Raw genomic sequence first — 19,098 nt, forward strand, 5'->3', positions numbered from 1 at the left:
TCTCATTTCCCTTTCTTTCCCTTCTCTTCTTTTCCCCCCCAAAAGATAGACCATGTGGTAAAGTTTTACTTTTGGCTTTTTTCACCACTGCAGCGGTACAGATAGTAAATTAGAAACAACTCCTGCCCTGAGAAGAAAATCAAAATGTTTGAAAGTTACACACTTGTGTTTTGTTAAAAAATATGAACAACCAAACCTTTAAGCTGCTTTAAGAGTGAAGGGGGAGCTGCCACTGAAGAGTATGCATCCAGTGTTTGGCTGTAACTGTTACATTTACAGAGCTTGTAGCAATATAAATTAGCTAAATAACGGACTTTGACCTTGAATGAAACTTAGAGCTGTTTTGCTGTATAGAATCATGCAGCAGTAAAAGTTATATTGCAACAGTTTATATTGGTATCCTTTGGTGTTGATGCAATTGGTATATCTGTCTATCCCCATATACAGTTTTTGGTGAAGATGTGTTATTCAGGAAAGGGTTCATTGTCTCCAGTGCTCTTGTATTATTATTTTTAAAACTGTTGTAGTGTGCTTAGGGCTTACTGGGGTAAATTCAGCCTCATCTAAAGAGTTTAAAATTTAGGCAGGAAAAAAAAAGAACCTAAATATCTCTTGATGGTTCTTTCTTAGTGTAATAGCTCTCATCTTACATGTTTTGGTGAAGGTGATGGGTTTTTATTAAGCAGAAATAAGTAGAAATAGATTGTGTACATATCCTTGGCAACCCAGAACTAATTAAATACATTATCCTCAGTGTATCTGGGAAGAAGTAACCATGTAATAAAGGTTAATGTGGTAGATTCTCTTAGGAACTTTTTCCAGCTCTATTATTTTTATTTCGTTTATTCAGTATATTTTCCTTCATAATACAGAAATCAAGGTGCTAATCATTTAAATGCTCACATCCATTTTGGTATTTGCATATCAAGTTTCAACCATGTAATTATAGATTTAATCCTTTGAATATAGTGTCAATTATAACTAAATCTCAACATGTCCATCTCTGTCGATGTTAATTTCTCTTTAACCTTGCATTCAGATGAGAAGGCAATGAAATTCATTCAGCTTGAAAGACTATATCATGAACAGCTACTTGCAAATCTTTCTTTTATACAGGAGCAATGGGGTAAGTACAGTCTGTTCTGCAACCAGGGAGAGAAATTACCATTTGTGCAAAGCTTTCATGTCTCCAACCTAAATAACAGAACAAACATTTCCAGCCAAGCCTGTGGTAACAAAAGTAGTTTTTTTACCAGGGCCTTTTAGAGCACATCATGAGAAAATTCTTCTTTCCTCAAATTTTTCTCTTGCCTTCTTTGTGAAAAAAAGGCTCATTTGGGGGATTGTTCTTTATTTACCCAGGTTACTTTTCATACTTTGAATGATCTATGATGGTTAGGTTTTGTATTTACTTTGGATGCCTTTAAGGCATTAGTCCATATAGTCTTTGGTAAGTCCAGAGTAATTTGTTTCTCAAACTGAAAATAGTAAAACTTGCCTCGTTATAATGATATCCTTTTAATTAATGTGTGCTTCAAGATCGTAGGGCATTCATAGAATAGATTATTTTATTAATAAAAACAAAATTAGACTTGATCATGTTTTTCCATGTTAGTCTGTTTAGCTCCCATTGTTTGTCTAAAAAACTGGAAATTTGGTAACACTTTGAATAAAAATATTTGTGGTTTAATTTAGAAATGAAGTGGAAAACAGCTGTGCCTAGGACAGTTACAACACTGAGGAATTCAGCTAAAGGACTTAGCAATGAAGAGTTAGAAAAGCTTGCTAAACTTTGTACATCACATCAAGAGTAAGTATAGTACTAGTATAGTTGCTTCTTACTTTTAAGTTTGAAATTGCCCACCCCATGCCCACCTCCCTCCCCCCCTCAAAAAAAAATTGTATCCGGCTGACACAAATGGATCAAAATGAGTTCACAATTGGACCATAACAGCTGCAACACAACATCCATACACATGCTCAGTCGTTCTCCAAACTAGATACCATCTGGAGTGCTGGCGTGGCCAGGCTGGATAAATATTGCCGCAGGTGGCATCTTCTACCAAGTGCCACCAAAACAATGACAAATACATTCCACTTGCACAGTGCTTCCGCTGCCCATGAATTGAGTGCAACTCTGAATGAGCATAACTTGGGGTGAGCCACATATGGTTTTCGTTGTTGCAACACTAGATCTAGTATCAAACTTTGACCTTTCATAAGCACTTAAAAAAAAACAGCTCCTGAAGTTAAAACACCCAATAACCTTCTGGATAAATTACCTGGCTCAAGTGGAGTGCTTACACTCGCACACTCTAAATATCCTCACCTGCCATCTGCTCCTCAGTTGCAGAATACTGTGCGCCAGTCTGGCGTTGTTCACCACACACAGTTCTTTAATCTGCAGTTACATTCTACTATGTGCATTGTATTAGCAGTGTTCCTCCATCTTGTCTCCACTGCTGTGGTTATCAGTGTTAAGCACCTTTTCATCTCCACATTTGCTACTCCACCTTTACATCTCCTAATTTGCTACTATACACACAGCTTTTCAACTCACTTGCAGTTCATTTATTGCTGAGACTACCCTGGGGTACAGCATGTTGTACCAAGGTAGCATGCTGACAAGTGGAACAGTTTACAACCATGAGAAACAAGCTCCTTGTTGCCAGTCTAGAATTCACCTTCTCGATTTGACCTTCTCCGTCGTCAGTGAGTACTGCTGAATGAGTTCCAAACTGACCAACAGCAGCCACTTTTTATGGATGGGCCTGACATTACAACTCACGTTGCTGCTGCAGACGATGAAGAACATTTGTTGACAAGTGCCCTACTGAAACTTGACAGCAATTTGATGTGATTGAACGCCACCAAGGAAGCAGCTGTTACTTGCCTTGTAAAGACACACATTTGCTAGAGAGATTAAAACCCAGTATCTGTAAAGAGAAGGGAAACAGCAGTCACACCATAAATAAGTTAGAAATTAAATGAATCATGCATTACAAATATAATTTAAATAAATGGTCCACCATCACTAAATATCATCCTCAAAAATCTTATGGTGTACCTCTTGCATTTTGACCTGAAGATAAATATATTTGAGCTGTGTTAAACTGGGGGCTACCCTTTTCTAATGAGAGTATTTCCTTTCTTTGATGCTCAAGAGTTGCAGCTCAGACACCTCTACAGATCTCAACTGTGGTATCTCATATGTCAAAGAGGTGCTCTTAGCTTGATTCAAGGCCATTACAGTGCTGGTACTGACTAGTAAAACTCTATAAAGCTTCACTCTAGAAGCCAAAGTCAGGTACTGTAGATCATGAAGAGCTAGTATAATGTGACTGAAACACAGGATATTTTGCTTCATTCTGCTCAAGCGTAAGGCAGACTAGTGATGCAAATGCAAAAGCTACTTTTGCTTGTATTGATCAAGCAGGAACATGGAGCCTCCTGCTTCTTTCTGCTCTCATTCACATCATTGAAGGCATAATTCACTATGCAGAAATTTTCACGGGTTAAGATGTATAAAAAGGAAAAACACAGCTTGACTATTAAAGGCCAGTTTGAGTTTGTATGACTGACAGGAGAAACATTTTGTTGCTCATAGCCTGAGTTCCCTTGATACAGATCCAATGAGAAGCATAAACCTGAAACCCAGCTAATGCAACAGAGGCAACTACAGCCTCATGACTGTAGTGACAGCTTGCTTACTACTCCAGGATTTGAAGATAGTGACACTCCTCTCTCCAAATTCCCCTTTAAATATATCTTATTGCATGCAAGATTAAACCCATATTTTCTAGCTATAACATAGGCTTAGAATGCTCGGCTTGTTCTAATTTTTTTCCTTGAAATTTCTTCCACATGTCCTCGCTTTACTTCTACTAATTATGTAATTTGACCAAAATTAGGATTGTGTGTTGACATTACCTCTTACAATCCTGTGTTGTTGTTTTTGATCTCAAAATTCTTTAGCTGTTGAAAGATTCTTTCCTTTGATAATTGTTCCATAGTTTTCTAGGGATTGAAGCTGGTGACAATGATCTAAAGCATTTTTTTCCTTTGTTTTTCCTTTTTGAATACTCAAGCTATTTGTTTTTCAATTGAAAGCATAGATGTGTGACTATTTTCTAAAAATAATTTATTATATGTTCCTCGTGGCCCATACCAGACACTTTTTTTTTTTAAGAATAGCTCATTTCTACTTTTCATGCAAAAAATATGCAAAGGCATACTGTGAAGTTAGATGTAAAGTAATTTTTTAAGTGAAGCAAATACTCTTAAGGACTGTCCACCTGCAGTTTCCCTCTACCAGATTTTACATTTTTTAAATCAGTTAATAAAATTCTGGTTCCATTATTTTTATGTAAAAGGGCTCAAACAGAAAACATTGATTTTGCACAATAAGGTGCTGTACCAGGTCTAGGTCTCACTAAATTCAGTAGGACTTGTATATGAGTGAGATCTACAAAAATCTGTGCCAAAATAAATATCCAGGGAGGGTTAATATGTATATGTATGTATATACATTTAGTTACAGTACCTATTATTTTTAATGGTAGTCAGTAATACATTTTCAGATAAAAGTATGATTTTAAAGTTCATTTTAACTGACTTCTCAATTAGGTGCAGTAAAGTCTGTGATAATTGGCCTTTTAGTGATGGTAGCATATGATACAACTATGTACTTTAAACTATGTTAGTGCTCAGATAAAGTTTCTAAGTTGGAAATGTTCCATGCTAATATTAGAGCACACGAAAGGTATTATATGGTTTCAGCAATAGTTTTGGTGCGATTTGTTGTAAAGAACATTGCTACTAAGAGTGGTTAATTTATTCTTATTTTCTTTATTGCTGCAGGCCACTTGCCTCCACACACAAGGTAAGAAATTATATTTACCTTAACATTGCTATTGCAATTAAAGAATATCTTAATAGAAATTGTTAGTTTACTTGTATATACTTCTCGTAGAGCAATTGGGAAAATGGGTGCAGCGTGGACTTCTCAAATAATTGCAGAATTAGAGTTTAAGTCCATAGCTGCAGGAATTGTTGTTCTGTTTTTCAGCTAATAACAGCAGAAAAGTCTGAGGGAGGCAGTTGTTTTGTCCAGTTAATGGAATCAGAAGATTTACAGGAAAGAGGTGCTGCTGCTTGCGATTCAGGTGTGTTTGCTGCATACTTATATGTTTTTTACTCCTGATAGTATTGTGCAGCTGTTGTGGTAGAAGCTGCAGTATTTGGATTGGATTGTAACAGTTGCAAAAGAATAAGAATTAATTTTTGCAAATGCTGTAATTTTTCATAATAGATTAATATTCACTGAGTATTTCTATCTAACATACAGTTGTAATAGTCTTCATATTAACTAACATACTTCATACTTACTCTCTTACTTCACCCACCATAAGTTACTTTTAAATGGGTTATATAAGGTAAAAATGTATTTGTAGTATACAACACTTCATATTAGCATCAGCCTTTCAGGAAAATTCCAGATCCACTCATATATAAAATATCAGGCTAACAGAGTCTTATTATACATATTCTAAGTTGTAGCCATTACATGTAGTTAATTATTTAAATGATCCATTTCTTTTTATGATGTATAATGTACGAATTCAGAGCAAAGCTGCATTTTCCATCCCAGTGTAGAATAATAAAGTAATCCTCCTTGGAATCTTGAAGGAAAATGACTCGGCGTATTCATTTAGGTTGCTAACCAGTAACCTGTATCCTCTTAACTTCTCCTTTCTTGAGAATACCACTGCTGTGTTTGAACACCTCCGAGAAAATGTTATTATACAGGAACAGAGGGGGGGAGAGTTTGTAGCTGATTTAGCCCCAGCATATTTTTGTCCGTTGTGCATGAAAATTTTTTATTCCTTTCCAAGGGAGATGGTGACAGTTAAAAATGGTCTAAACATATATCTTTTTCTCTTTCCAGTGGTAATTGGAATCACCAAGCAGATAGCAGAAGTAGGGGGTGCAGGCACTAGGAGGTAGTAGTGACATGGAACCATTGATTTTCCACACACAAAAATTCTTCTTTCCTCCTTTCATTCAACCCCTTCCACTACTACCACCACCAAACAGACAGTTATCTTTTTTTCTCAATACTGTTTCTACCACCACCTGGGGCATTGAAGGTTATTCACAAAGATGGAGTAGAAACCAACTGTTAGGCTTTTGCCATGCATCTTGCAATCTTTGGTGTATTTCTTAAAGCCCCAGCTTCTGGAGTCAGGCTATTACTTGAGAATCTGTTTCCATTTTAAAAAGTAAGTTTCTAGTCCTAGTTGTTACAAACAGAAGCTTGAAAGCAAAGTATGTAAGCATAAAGGGTTCAGAAATCAGAGAGCAAAAGAACACCCTGGCATCTATTTTTCTTAGTCTGTCTGGGAAAAACTGTTGATTAGCTTCATCTGATTGCCTTCTAGAGGAATGCGACTGACAGTAAGGGGAGGGAAGGGAAAAGAAAGAGAGAGTGAGCGAGCAAGCTCTGGGTGGCTTGAAAATGGCCGTAGAGTAAATGACATTTAGCTGCCTGTAATGGGGGTGTACATACATAAAATCTTAGTCACATATTGCTGGTAACATTTTATACCCCAGTGGCAACATTAAAAAAAAATACATGGGTGGCCAACCTGTAGTATGTGTGCCCCAAGTGGCGTGGGCATCCTCTGTATGTGGCATGTGGCAGAAAAGGGATAAAACAGGTGGCACAGTGGCAGATAGGGCAGGAAGCAGAAAGAACAGTACATGTGGCAGGGAGCACAGGGGAGCAACCAGAAGAACAGCATAACAGACAGGGAACACAGCAGAAACCAGTGGGCAGAGGAAAGGGATTGTAGTGGTACTCTTTAAGGGTGCAGGGCTAATTTGTGGCACACCTTCCAAAAAAAAAAGTTGGTCCCCACTGATCTAAAATGTGTCAATTGGCTCGGTCATTGAAGGTTCAACACAAACGGGAATGAGATTTGTACCTCTGACGATAGTTGGTCCCAAGGAGAATTTATCCTTATCTGCCCCTAGGGATTTTGCTTAGGAAAAGCAGATTAATACTCCAGCCACAGTGAGACTGCTGGGGATGTGATGAATTGGCTTTAACTCCACTACTTAACAAAGGTTGTGAGTGGTATGCTGCTTTGCCCCCTCCCACTAATAGATTTTTTGATGCCAGGATCCTGCACTTTGGGTTCTGCCAGCAAAGTAAATTGGGGCCTGTAAATCTAATATTGTAAGAAATACACACAGAGTTGGTATATACTGTATCTATTTATTCCTTCAGCAGTTGGCCCCATGTCTTAATCTTTTCTCAATGCAACTGAAGCTAGCCAAAACCCTCTTTTCATAGATTCATAGATGTTAGGGTCGGAAGGGACCTCAATAGATCATCGAGTCCGACCCCCTGCATATGCGGGAAAGAGTGCTGGGTTTAGATGACCCCATCTAGATGCTTATCTAACCTCCTCTTGAAAACCCCCAGGGTAGGGGAGAGCACCACCTCCCTTGGGAGCCCGTTCCAGACCTTGGCCACTCGAACTGTGAAGAAGTTCTTCCTAATGTCCAATCTAAATCTGCTCTCTGCTAGCTTGTGGCCATTATTTCTTGTAACCCCTGGGGGCGCCTTAGTGAATAAATACTCACCAATTCCCTTCTGTGCCCCCGTGATGAACTTATAGGCAGCCACAAGGTCGCCTCTCAACCTTCTCTTGCGGAGGCTGAAAAGGTCCAGTTTTTCTAGTCTCTCCTCGTAGGGCTTGGTCTGCAGGCCCTTAAGCATATGAGTGGCCCTTCTCTGGACCCTCTCCAGGTTATGCGGATCCCTCTTGAATTGCGGTGCCCAGAATTGCACGCAGTACTCCAACTGCGGTCTGACCAGCGCCCGATAGAGGGGAAGTATCACCTCCTTGGACCTATTCGTCATGCATCTGCTGATGGACGATAAAGTGCCATTGGCTTTTCTGATGGCTTCGTCACACTGCCGACTCATGTTCATCTTGGAGTCCACTAGGACTCCAAGATCCCTTTCCACTTCCATGCCACCCAGCAGGTCATTCCCTAGGCTGTAGGTGTGCTGGACATTTTTCCTCCCTAGGTGCAGCACTTTGCATTTCTCCTTGTTGAACTGCATTCTTTTGTTTTCTGCCCACTTGTCTAACCTGTCCAGGTCTGCTTGCAGCTGTTCCCTGCCCTCCGGCGTGTCCACTTCTCCCCATAGCTTTGTGTCATCTGCAAACTTGGACAGAGTACATTTCACTCCCTCGTCCAAGTCGCTGATGAAGACATTAAAGAGTATCGGTCCCAGGACCGAGCCCTGTGGGACCCCACTGCCCACACCCTTCCAGGTCAAAACCGACCCATCCACCACAACTCTCTGGGTGCGACCCTCTAGCCAATTCGCCACCCACCGGACTGTGTAATCATCCAAGTCACAGCCTCTTAACTTGTTCACCAGTATGGGGTGGGATACCGTATCAGAGGCCTTCCTGAAGTCTAAGTATACGACATCCACCCCTCCTTCTGTGTCCAGGCATTTCGTAACCTGGTCATAAAAAGAGACTAGATTGGTCAGGCACGATCTGCCTGCCATGAACCCGTGCTGGTTTCCCCTCAGCATAATTTGTCCTGCCGGGCTCTCGCAAATGTGAGCCTTGATAATTTTTTCAAAGACTTTGCCAAGGATGGAGGTGAGACTGACTGGCCTATAGTTGCCCAGGTCCTCCTTCCTCCCCTTCTTGAAAATGGGGACCACATTGGCCCTTTTCCAGTCCTCCGGGACTTGGCCTGTGCGCCACGAGCGTTCAAATATTCCCGCCAGTGGCTCTGCAATGATGTCGGCCTTTTGTTAAGTCTCTCTTTAAATAAATGTCTACCTTGAGGTGCAAGAGAAACAATTCAACTCCCAGATTCCTGAACCTAGTAAAGGTCTGGTCCTAGGTGAAAAAAATTGTTTGCAAAACCTCAGCTGGCAGAATGTCACAAGGCACCACTTTAGCAAACTGCCTTGAACAAACAACAATGAACAAGATAATACTGTGACTTCCCATGAGCCACTAGAGTAATAAATATTCTCAAGGTAGCTTATAGTTTACAAAAGACCTGATGTCTTGAACAAGGTCAGAATGCAGAGAATGAAATGGGTAAGGCATATCGTGAGAACCAATGAGGCATGTAAGGCCGATTTAAACAAATTGTAATTTTGGATGCTTTGGGTTTTTTATAGAATCATAGGAAGTTAGGGTTGGAAGGGACCTCAGGAGGTCATCTAGTCCAACCCCTGCTCAAAGCAAGACCAGCCCCAACTAGATCATTCCAGCCAATCATCCCAGTTTTGGCATGCAATGTGAAAAACGATAAGTAGGCCCCGTTGTTAGAGAGCAGGTCTTCAGCACCTCTGAAAAATAATCCCCTTTAGGATTTCCTGAGTTGTGCACTCAACATTGAGCCTCTTGTTGCTTTTGAAATCCCATATTTATTCAGATATCAAGACGACCCCGAATATGACCCCTCAATAATTAGATTCTCTATATAGAAAATTTATAAATTTGTTATGATTTTCTAAGTATAGAATATAATTATGGGAGGTTTGCCTGTAATTTGTCCTGCTGCCACTGCTATAGCAGGGAAAATAAATCTGGTGGGGTCGAATCTGCCCTCATGCTCAGTGTTGGCAGCATTTAATCAGTTTCATAGTTGGTTTCCATTACTGAGCATGTGCTGCGTTTGGCAGCAGTTCAATGATAGACACTCTATTTAATGAGGTTTCCTTGTATATGAATGTAAGCTGGGGGGCTTTTTTCCCCATGGGGGAAAAAAACCTTGTCTGCATTTGGGTAAATGTGGTATTCATGGCAAGCACTAGACACTAAAAGTCCCCTGTCTCTGGTACACTTGCCACAAAGAACAGTATGAGCCTCCCAAATAGACATGCCTGTGGCCGCATCTACACATGTGACAGACTGTGTAGTTGTTACTGTACAGTCATTTAGGACTTGCTTATGCATAAATGGCATTACTGCTTGGTACTGTTGCTGCACATTTTTCCCCAGTGCTACTGCACAGTAGCAATGAGCTCATTACTACTGCTCAGTGATGTCACCGCACAGTTAGTACCTCGCAGCGCTACTGCACGATAGCAACAAGCTATTGCACAGTAGCCTGTTGCTACTGCACTGTAGTATGTCATGTAGATGCACCCACTTCCTTACAACCGTAACCTCAAAGTGCAATCTCTTAGGTAATTTAATTTCGTATCAGTTAATCTTTGGCATTGCTCTCCAGATTGTCAGCAAACATGCCTATTGTAATGTGGATGTATCTGCTGGAAAAAATAGACAGATGGTTACAACATCCTATTACTAACAGTCTGGGCTGTATTTGAACTGGTGACCTGTGCATGGAGGGCTTAGTATCCCATTACAAATTCCCTGACCTATGCAGTCTTTTGTGCTTAATTTTCAAAACCATTCCTATCTCATACCCATTTCTTCTTAATTATCCCTTTTGGGTTACCTTCTCTGCTTCCCTTTCATCTATTAACATTGTTCTGATTTTTCTTCATCTTGAAGTAGATTGTGTGGTTTTGCATATGATTTCTAATCTTACCGTCTATTTTTAGCTTGTATTTCATTAACTCCTAAAATAGTAGGATGTTCAGCAGTTGTTAACACAATCTTTTCTTGTTTTAAGATGTATAAACATGACTGTTTCTCATAATTTTTAGAAATAGACAAAGGAGGCAGTGTTTGGATCCTGTTTAGATTTAGGCTCAGATTCAGATCTCAACTCTAACTAAAGCACAATCTTAGCACTCTGATAATTTAGATTGAATGCTGCAGAATTTTTTACTTTCTCTTGGGAGTTCTTTTACATAGACCTTGTTTTGGCATTTGAATCCCAGATACTCTCTTCCATCTCTCTCAAACTGGGGGATGATGTTTGGATCTGAGGTTCCACTTAAGGCCAATCTCTGATCATATTTTTGACATTGAAAACATGCTATATCTTAAATTCCTACTCTGTTAGAAAGGTATCATTAGTAAATTACTTGCCTATAAAAGAAAACAAACCTTACTACTATTTCCTCACCAAAGTTGCTTACAAATTTGGATCTTCTTGAACTCACATTATTTGTGTAAAAGTGTTTTTCTACTTCTCTCTAACATAAAGATTAGAAGAGTTGAAATACATTTTAGAAAGCTCTCTGTTGGTATCTTAGATTGAAAAAAAAAAGAGTAGAAAAATTTGCTAAATTCAAAGTGGATTTGTTTTTATATAAAAATCATACTGGTCATCAATAAGGTTAAACAATTCTAAACATCAAACTGCACAGGAATCAAAAAAGCAACATTTTTGTGCTGTAAATGTTGTTACCTGTAATCAAATATTTTATTTAATATTTAATGAATAAGTTAAATATTCAAGGAAAAGATATTTATGAAAGTACTGTAATATCTGTCTTTTTAAACTAGAGTAAAATGCACCTAGATATTACAGTGATGAGGGTGGATTATATGCAATAAACTATCTCCTAGTTACCCCCTTCTAGTGGCATCAGAAAACAATTTTCTTCTGTAATTCTGATACTGTATCTCTTCCCCTCCCCCCAGGATACATTTAGTTCTGTGTATGAAATATGTTTGAGAAGGAAATTAGACCCTTGTTGAGTAAAACAGTTAAATATATGCTTTACTTTAACCCAGTCCCTTTTTAGCAAATAATTTAAGCATGTGCTTAACTTAGAAGTGTGTGTTTAATTTATGATGCTTTATTCTAACTGGAGTAGAACCACCTATATCAGAATTCATTTTATAGTAGTAGTGTACAATGCTGTCAAGTCTCAGTATACCTTTTTCCCACTGTGCTGATGTGTTAAATCATTTTAAAATACTGGAAGTGTCTTCCTATTGCATTTAGGTACTGAAACTTGCCCTGGCACTGGACCAAAGAAAGAAAATCACCAGAGAGAGAGAGAGATGAGTGAGAGCTCCGTGTATGAAAGCAAAACTGATAGGCTCACAGAGGCAGTGAGTCTTCCAGTAGCTGCAGGGGAGAACCACATGGAGGAGCAGCACTGCAGTGCTGATTCAACACTGGAGCCCCACACCCAGCCCACAAGGACAGTGGGCAGGCCTTGTTCTGACTGTTTATCATCTGGGGATGCCGGTAAAGATAACAACAGTTTGCAGCAGAGAGAAACACAGCTCTCTAAGGATGTGGCAAAAATAGAAGACACAGCTGAGGAGCCTGGAGTAGAACACTCTGGTGAGCCAATGGTAGACACCTTCGTTTTAACAGATGCTGATTACATGCCTCCTGATTTGATTTCTAAAGATGAAAATATACAAGCTGACAGACATTTACTCAGGTCAAAAAGCTGTGCTGGCACTACAGAAACTGCCAGTGGCCAGCTAGGAAATAGTGGATTAAACCAGCAGCAGAGACAGCCTGGAGATGATGGTGGAAAATCCCCACAGAATAGAACTGCATCAAACATTTGTGAAAACACGTGCTATGGAAGTAATAAAGTACCTGAACATACAAGTACTGCACATCCAAAAGTATGCAAAGAAAGGCAAGAAACAGCAGAGCAGGAAGAGGGGCAGGAAAAGGTAAATAATGAAGAATCAGAGGATTTCTTTGTCAGATATTTACGGAGTAGCATAAAAGACACTGAAGAATCGCTTGCAAACTTAGAAAATCAAGAGGACTTGGAAACTCTTTCCCCAGGACAAGCATCTTACAGCTCCCTGGAGGGTCTATCAGAAGACAGCTTTTCTTCACTTGATGAACTCGCAAAAAGGATAGAGATTGCAGAGGTAAACACTGAAAACTACCAAATTAAAAAAAAAAAAGATTTAAAGATCTCAGAAATTAATAATTGAGATTGTACTTACCACTATTCGTACGTAAATGTTAAATATATGTTCCTATTCTGCACCTCCTCTTCTTAAAATGAAAAAAAAATCTGTTAATTTATTTGATCACTTTTTCTTCCTTTCTGAATTAGAACCTTTTATCCAACCTCAGGAATGCTTCTTAAAAGTCTCTAGTTGTTGTTGGGTACTCAGCACCTTTGAAACTCATTGTGTATTGACTTGGAATATTTTCTCTCTATTTTCACCACAGAGAATTCTATTAGGAATGCTGAGAAATCATGGTTCACTCCTTTATAATTTTAGAGCAGGATGTTGCATACTAAACTTGATGTATGTAGATTATTTTCCTTTAACTGAATAATGGTTTCCATGTTTATTCATAACATAAAACTTGTTTCTCCTGCCCATTACCACAGGCAAGAGAGAGAGGAGAATTGCCAATATTATATATTGTGCAGCACTTAAAATCTGTTCATATGTTTTGGATGGCAAAATATTCACTACGAAGAAAATGTAATCAGTCAAATAAGAAGGGAAAACTATTGACTGAAAAAGTCTTTACCTACCTATTTTACTTATTTACTTTTAATTTTTCTAACTGCAACCAATTTGGTGGTTAAAGCAGATGTTAATTAGGATCCTCTAGGGTTGGACAAAGGACCCATCACTCTGCACATCTAGTTAGTCCACAGTGAGGTTAAACAATTCTAAATATCAAATGCTTTTTTAAATCCTTTTAAAAATAAAAGGCAAAATGTGTTACCCTTGTCCTTTTGATCTATATTTGCACAGAGTAGACTGGTAGGTTATTATATTTCTCTTATTTTCAGGTCATGTTTCCAAGCTTTTCTTTACAACCAGGAGTCTTGTTTTAATGAAAGCTCTGAGTGTTATGTTAATTGTAATCCCAGGAACCAGGTTCTTTAAGAAAGGCATGTAGTAATGTAATGTTTCAGTGTCTCTTGTTTTTATATGCATTTATCTTAGCAACACTTTTTGTGGGTAGGGAGGTACTATTTCCCCTTTCAATGACAGGAAGCTAAGGCATAGAGAGACTAAGAGAATGTCTGTATGGCCTCGCTCCTGACTCTGGAATTGCCAGTGACAAAAGAAACCCTGCTTTTGTGTTTCCATACACTCCTATGCCCTTCTGCATGATGGCAGGAAACACCAGGTATCAAGATAGAACTGCCTTCAATTAGTTTGCTGACCTTCAGTTCCAATAGCGTCTACACGTCTTAATATTACACGTGAGCCAGCCATCTGCAGAATCGGAACTGGGTTGTGGAAACATCAGCATTTGTACACGTCAAACTAACTGATTTGCATATGTAGAACTTTGTCTACAAACTTTAGGAAATTTGACTCAAAGGGAACATACCTTACTGACAATCCAACCCAAGCTCTCTAGATGTAAATGCAGGAAACCTTCTTGGTATTGGGTTCTGGGGGCCCTGGAAATTCAATATATTGAGTGGCTCATCTCAAGGGTTGGGTTTTTTTTATAGACAAGAGTTACAAGTTAATTCTGTAGCAGTTAATTGTTTTGTGCATGCTGGCTGCAATTTAAAGGCTGAAGTTTAAGTCCAGATTCTTCACCATGGGTGCAGGGGCATAGAAGCAGTGAACTAGTAAGAGAGCTTTTATGGGAATTCTTGTTTGATGCCTAATCTAACTGTCCAGCTCCCAGGGTTTGCAAATGTTGTGGCAGCACTATTAAGTTTCTGGAGAGTACCTTACTTCATTCAACAGCAGCCTTTCTGGCCAAATAAGGAGTAATGGTGGCTGGCTTCAAAGAGAGTCTTTTCTAGCCCTCCTTAGCAGAAGACCTGAGTTTGTGTAGCATACATCAGGCGTAAATGGAGGAAAGGAATCAATCTCAAAAAGATTTATAAGGTGGGATTGATAGGATCTTACATATTCTGAAATGCTTGTAAACTCTCAGCACAGCAGGGTGAATGCCAAACAGCACAGCTACCTGTGTTCTGTTTCCTTGTCCCCAAGTTGATCTTACTACTTAATGCTGGTTTGGAATTTTCCTCTCAGAAATACTGAGCATCCAAAACATCAGTAGTGGACAGCAGGTGCCACAAATGCTCGGCACCTCTGAGAAATCAACCCTCTAACTTGTAATTTTTGTTATTATTTTCTTTTTTTCTTAGCAGCGTTAAAAATAAGTTGGTACCATAACATTTTGTCACAGCACCAACTTATTTTTGCACCCAGCATAATACCTTTTCTTCTATCATTGTTGTTATTAAGACTTTCATAGTTTCATAGTAGCTAGGGTCAGGAGGGACCTGAACAGATCATCTAGCCTGACCCCCTGCCACAGGCAGGAATGAATGCTGGGCTCACAAGACCCCAGACAGGTGATCATCCAACCTCCTCTTGAATTTGCCCAAGGTAGGGGCGAGGACCACTTCCCTGGGAAGTTGGTTCCAGATTTTGGCCACCCTAATTGTAAAATATTGCCTTCTGATCTCTAACCTAAACCTATTCTCCATCAGCTTATGACTTTAAAGTTCATTTAAAATTTACAGGTGCCAGAGTGGCAATGGAAAAAAAATGAAAAAAACAAACCTTTTTAATACAGCAGATCTGTAGCAGGTCCGGTGCTGGGACAGCCAAATCACCCCCTGGTGGCTGCCTGGACCCTCCCTCTTTTTTGTCCCCTTCTGGCCTCTCAGGGTCCCACCCTGTTGTCTCGCCTGCCATACTTTGATGTTGTGATTGGATAGGGAGGCTGCCCCTAGAGGCCAGGGGTGAGTTAGGCTTTGAGTCTTAGGACCTTGTCTGGGCTGAGGCCCTTTGGTCTTGGCCTATTTTACTGTACCTCTGCCCAAGGTCTACTGTCTCAGGATCATGATCTCCCAGGTCTCATCTCTAGCCACACCCTTTGCGGGCTCCAGGCCCCTTGGCTCCTTCGTCTAATGGAAAGCCTTTGCTCCTCTGCTACAGCCTCACACAACAGTCTTGGCCTGCCACAGTCTCTATTTGAAGTGACAGGGGCTTCTGGCTCCCTGTCACTGGGTCACAAAGGGCTATGTAGATCAACCTCATCTGAGTAAAATTTGTTATGGAGTAACTCTCAGCAAAAGTAATGGAGAACTCAGATTCGTTGGAAAGGAAATGTAAAAAAACAATTCTTTCAAAGTAGGTAGCATATTTATAAACTAATGTGATAAGGGTCCATCTAGTTGATAACGTAACAAGTGGAGGTAGTGACACCCCCAGTGATTTAAATAAGTATTGAAAGCACAGAGAAAATCCTATACATGTGTGTATTTTTATGTTCTTTGTAATTTAAAGCTTTTTCTTTATTTAAACCCATGTGGAAAGCAACGCATCGTCTCTCACAATACCCCACTCTAAGTCCTTTTTTTAGGCTACATTTTTAATAGGGAATGCAGTGAAGGCTAAACACCCTTCAATTTCAAAGGCTGGTGAGAAAATGGATATTGGGGTCACCCAGTATTTGTCAAGGGAATGGTCTTTAGAAATGAACAGTAAAGTAAAAATAAAATGAGTAGACATAATTATTTTGATTAATCAAATTTAGAAAACACTGCAAAGAACTTGAACAAATTGATAGCAGACAAGTGTAAATAAGAGTGAGTCTAGCTTAAAGTAAAGATACCAGCTTCAAATAATTAGAAAAATCTGATGGAGTATGATTTTGTCTAACATTTGTTAGAGGAGGCAAAGACTGATGTGGGGGATCTCTTTTATTGGATTAACTGTATAGTTGGGAGGGATATAGACACAATTTTTGGTACCAAGTAGTTGTCTGCAAGCTTTCAGGCACTGATTATACTTCCTCTGTACTTGGTACCCAAAAGATTGTATCCTTCCAGCTATGCAGTTGGTCCAGTGAAAGATATTGCATGCAAAAAAAATCCTTGCTTCATATATTTCCTGGACAACTAAAAAAATCACCTCAATGCTACTACCATTATATTTATTGCAAGCATTATATACATTAGTTATTTCTTCAGCACCAGATCATCTCACAGTGTTTGCACAACAATTAGTAAATATTCATCTTTCCAAGCAAAACTACAATAAAGATATAAAGCCTTATACCGTGCCATCATGATGGTTCAGGCAAATAAAAGCTTAACCAATCTATATGGTATAGTATATAGTAATATATAGTAGCCTTGAAGCTCACCAATCTTGGGTTCTGGAAGAAAATCACCAGAATCAGGTTTCTAAGATCAGCCTCTTTTTAGATCAACCTTGTGCTGTTTCTGAAAGGATCAGTAGCCATGAGACTGTAGCCACTGTAACAGGAACAGAAGTAAAGGTGCCACTCAGTCCCTTATTTCACTTGTGCTTAAAGGATCAGACTAGCATAATGTAAACTGAATCAATTTGGCATAGGTTTTTGTTATAAACTTCATATTTAAGTGGCCTGTTTTTTAAAGAGGTTGGAGCTGTCACAGTGTCAATCTTCTGCCAAGTTCTTTAATAGAAAATGCATTATGAGTTGAAATTAGTCCATTTACAGAAAAGGGTGTGTGTGTATTGTGTATATATGTCTATGTGTATATATGTGTGTGTGTGTGTATGTATGTACGTATGTATGTATGTATAAATTAGTGAAAGGCTTGAAAAATATACTAGATGCATGCTAGTCAAAGGCCAGTATCAAAAATAAAATCTTTTCCATTCTAGGTCCAGCAACTGTGCCCCGTTGAGACTCTTTCTTACTCTGTATGGCTCTGATACTGTCATTTTAAGTTCAACGGAATTAGTTATTAGGGCTGTGTGAAGCTTTGGCCCCCGATTCAATTAAGAGGAGATTCAGCCCAATTCAGTGGCTGAATCTCCAAATCCAAATCGAATCAGGAGACCCTTTAATCTCTCCAAATTGAATCAGAACCCTCTGAATCGATTTGGAGAGATTTGGCAATTCAGACATAGACACAGCTTTAAATGTTTTTTTCTACATACCTCTAGGTAGCAGGTGGCTCATGAATGCTGTGATGGTGGGGTGCGTGGAGTATCCCACAGGAGCGCAGGGGGCTTCCCAGCACACTCAGCCACAGACCCGGAAGAGGACCAGAAGCACTTCCGGTCTACTACTGGGGAGCACGCTGGGGCCCTGCCCCCCCTGTGCCCCTCCAGCTTGGCAACTGGTGCGTCCTGGGTCTGGGGGGGCACCTGGTGTCCCCCCTGCGACTGATCACCAAACCAGGGAGGGTGGGGGGACCCTGCGCGCTCCCCGGCAGACCCGGAAGTGGATCAGAAGTACTTCTGGTCCACTTCTGGGTTCGCTGCCAAGCACATGGAGGGCCTCTCTGCACTCCTGTGAGACACTCCATGCATCCCAGCATTCACGAGCCACGCTGGGACCTCAAGGTATGTAGAAAAAACATTTAAAGCTGTGTCCATGGCCAGATCACTGATTCTCTGAATCAGCATCAAATCTTCAGCTTTGGATTCAGCCAAATTGAATCAGGAACAGTGATCTGAATAAATTAATCTAATCACTGTCCCTGATTCGGGCCGAATCCGTATAGAATAGGGCTCGCTTTGCACACCCCTATTAGTTATGTGTATGCATATATTACATTGTAACAGCATAGATACTTGAGTAAAAGGAACATCTTAGAAAAAAAGGGTGAGATAGCTTCTAATTATAACATGAACAGCCGTGAGTGAACCTGCCCACTAGCACTTTTTCAACGTTTTTAATAATTCATGCCTCTAAAGTATTTTTGGTAATATTGGAGAAGAGGTTTTGTCCATTTTAGAGAGGAAGTGCTAATGGCTTAACTCTGAACAGCCTTGCCATTGGCAGTTTGTTATACACTTAATGTTTTCATGTTTCTCTTTTAAATTTATATGTTAATATAAATAGAACTGTAGATCTCTGTGATATAACTGTATTAAGGAGGAAACACTGATGATAAATTATAGTTAGCTTATTTTCAGAACAGTTTTAAACCAAAATACCAAAATACTTCTTAAAACACCAAGGCCTATTGGCTAATCTCTGTTAAAAGTGCCTCCACTTTAAAAAAAAAAAAATCATCTCTATACATGTTGTAAATAACCCCAATACACAGACTAGGAAGGGGGGGAAATTAAACTTAAGTTTTCAAGGTACAGGACTTTATTTGCAGAATTATACTAAAGTGTTATGTCTACAAAGTATATGGATTGCTGGGAACTGTTGAGGGGGAAAGCATATTCTGATTAAGAT

The 19,098-nt window shown here is 39.5% G+C and overlaps 1 protein-coding gene across 1 annotated transcript in view; it reads left to right on the plus strand.

Annotated features, from left to right (window-relative positions):
* The window catches only part of CNST (consortin, connexin sorting protein), a 102,748-nt gene that overhangs the window by 67,395 nt on the left and 16,255 nt on the right, over nt 1-19,098 (plus strand). The window contains exons 6-10 of the mRNA XM_006263145.4: nt 1,040-1,126; nt 1,696-1,810; nt 4,861-4,882; nt 5,069-5,165; nt 11,923-12,824. Coding sequence (XP_006263207.1) covers nt 1,040-1,126; nt 1,696-1,810; nt 4,861-4,882; nt 5,069-5,165; nt 11,923-12,824 — 1,223 coding nt within the window. The remainder of the gene's footprint in view (nt 1-1,039; nt 1,127-1,695; nt 1,811-4,860; nt 4,883-5,068; nt 5,166-11,922; nt 12,825-19,098) is intronic.

The sequence above is a fragment of the Alligator mississippiensis genome, chromosome 1 (assembly GCF_030867095.1).
Source record: "Alligator mississippiensis isolate rAllMis1 chromosome 1, rAllMis1, whole genome shotgun sequence".
Taxonomy (NCBI): domain Eukaryota; kingdom Metazoa; phylum Chordata; order Crocodylia; family Alligatoridae; genus Alligator; species Alligator mississippiensis.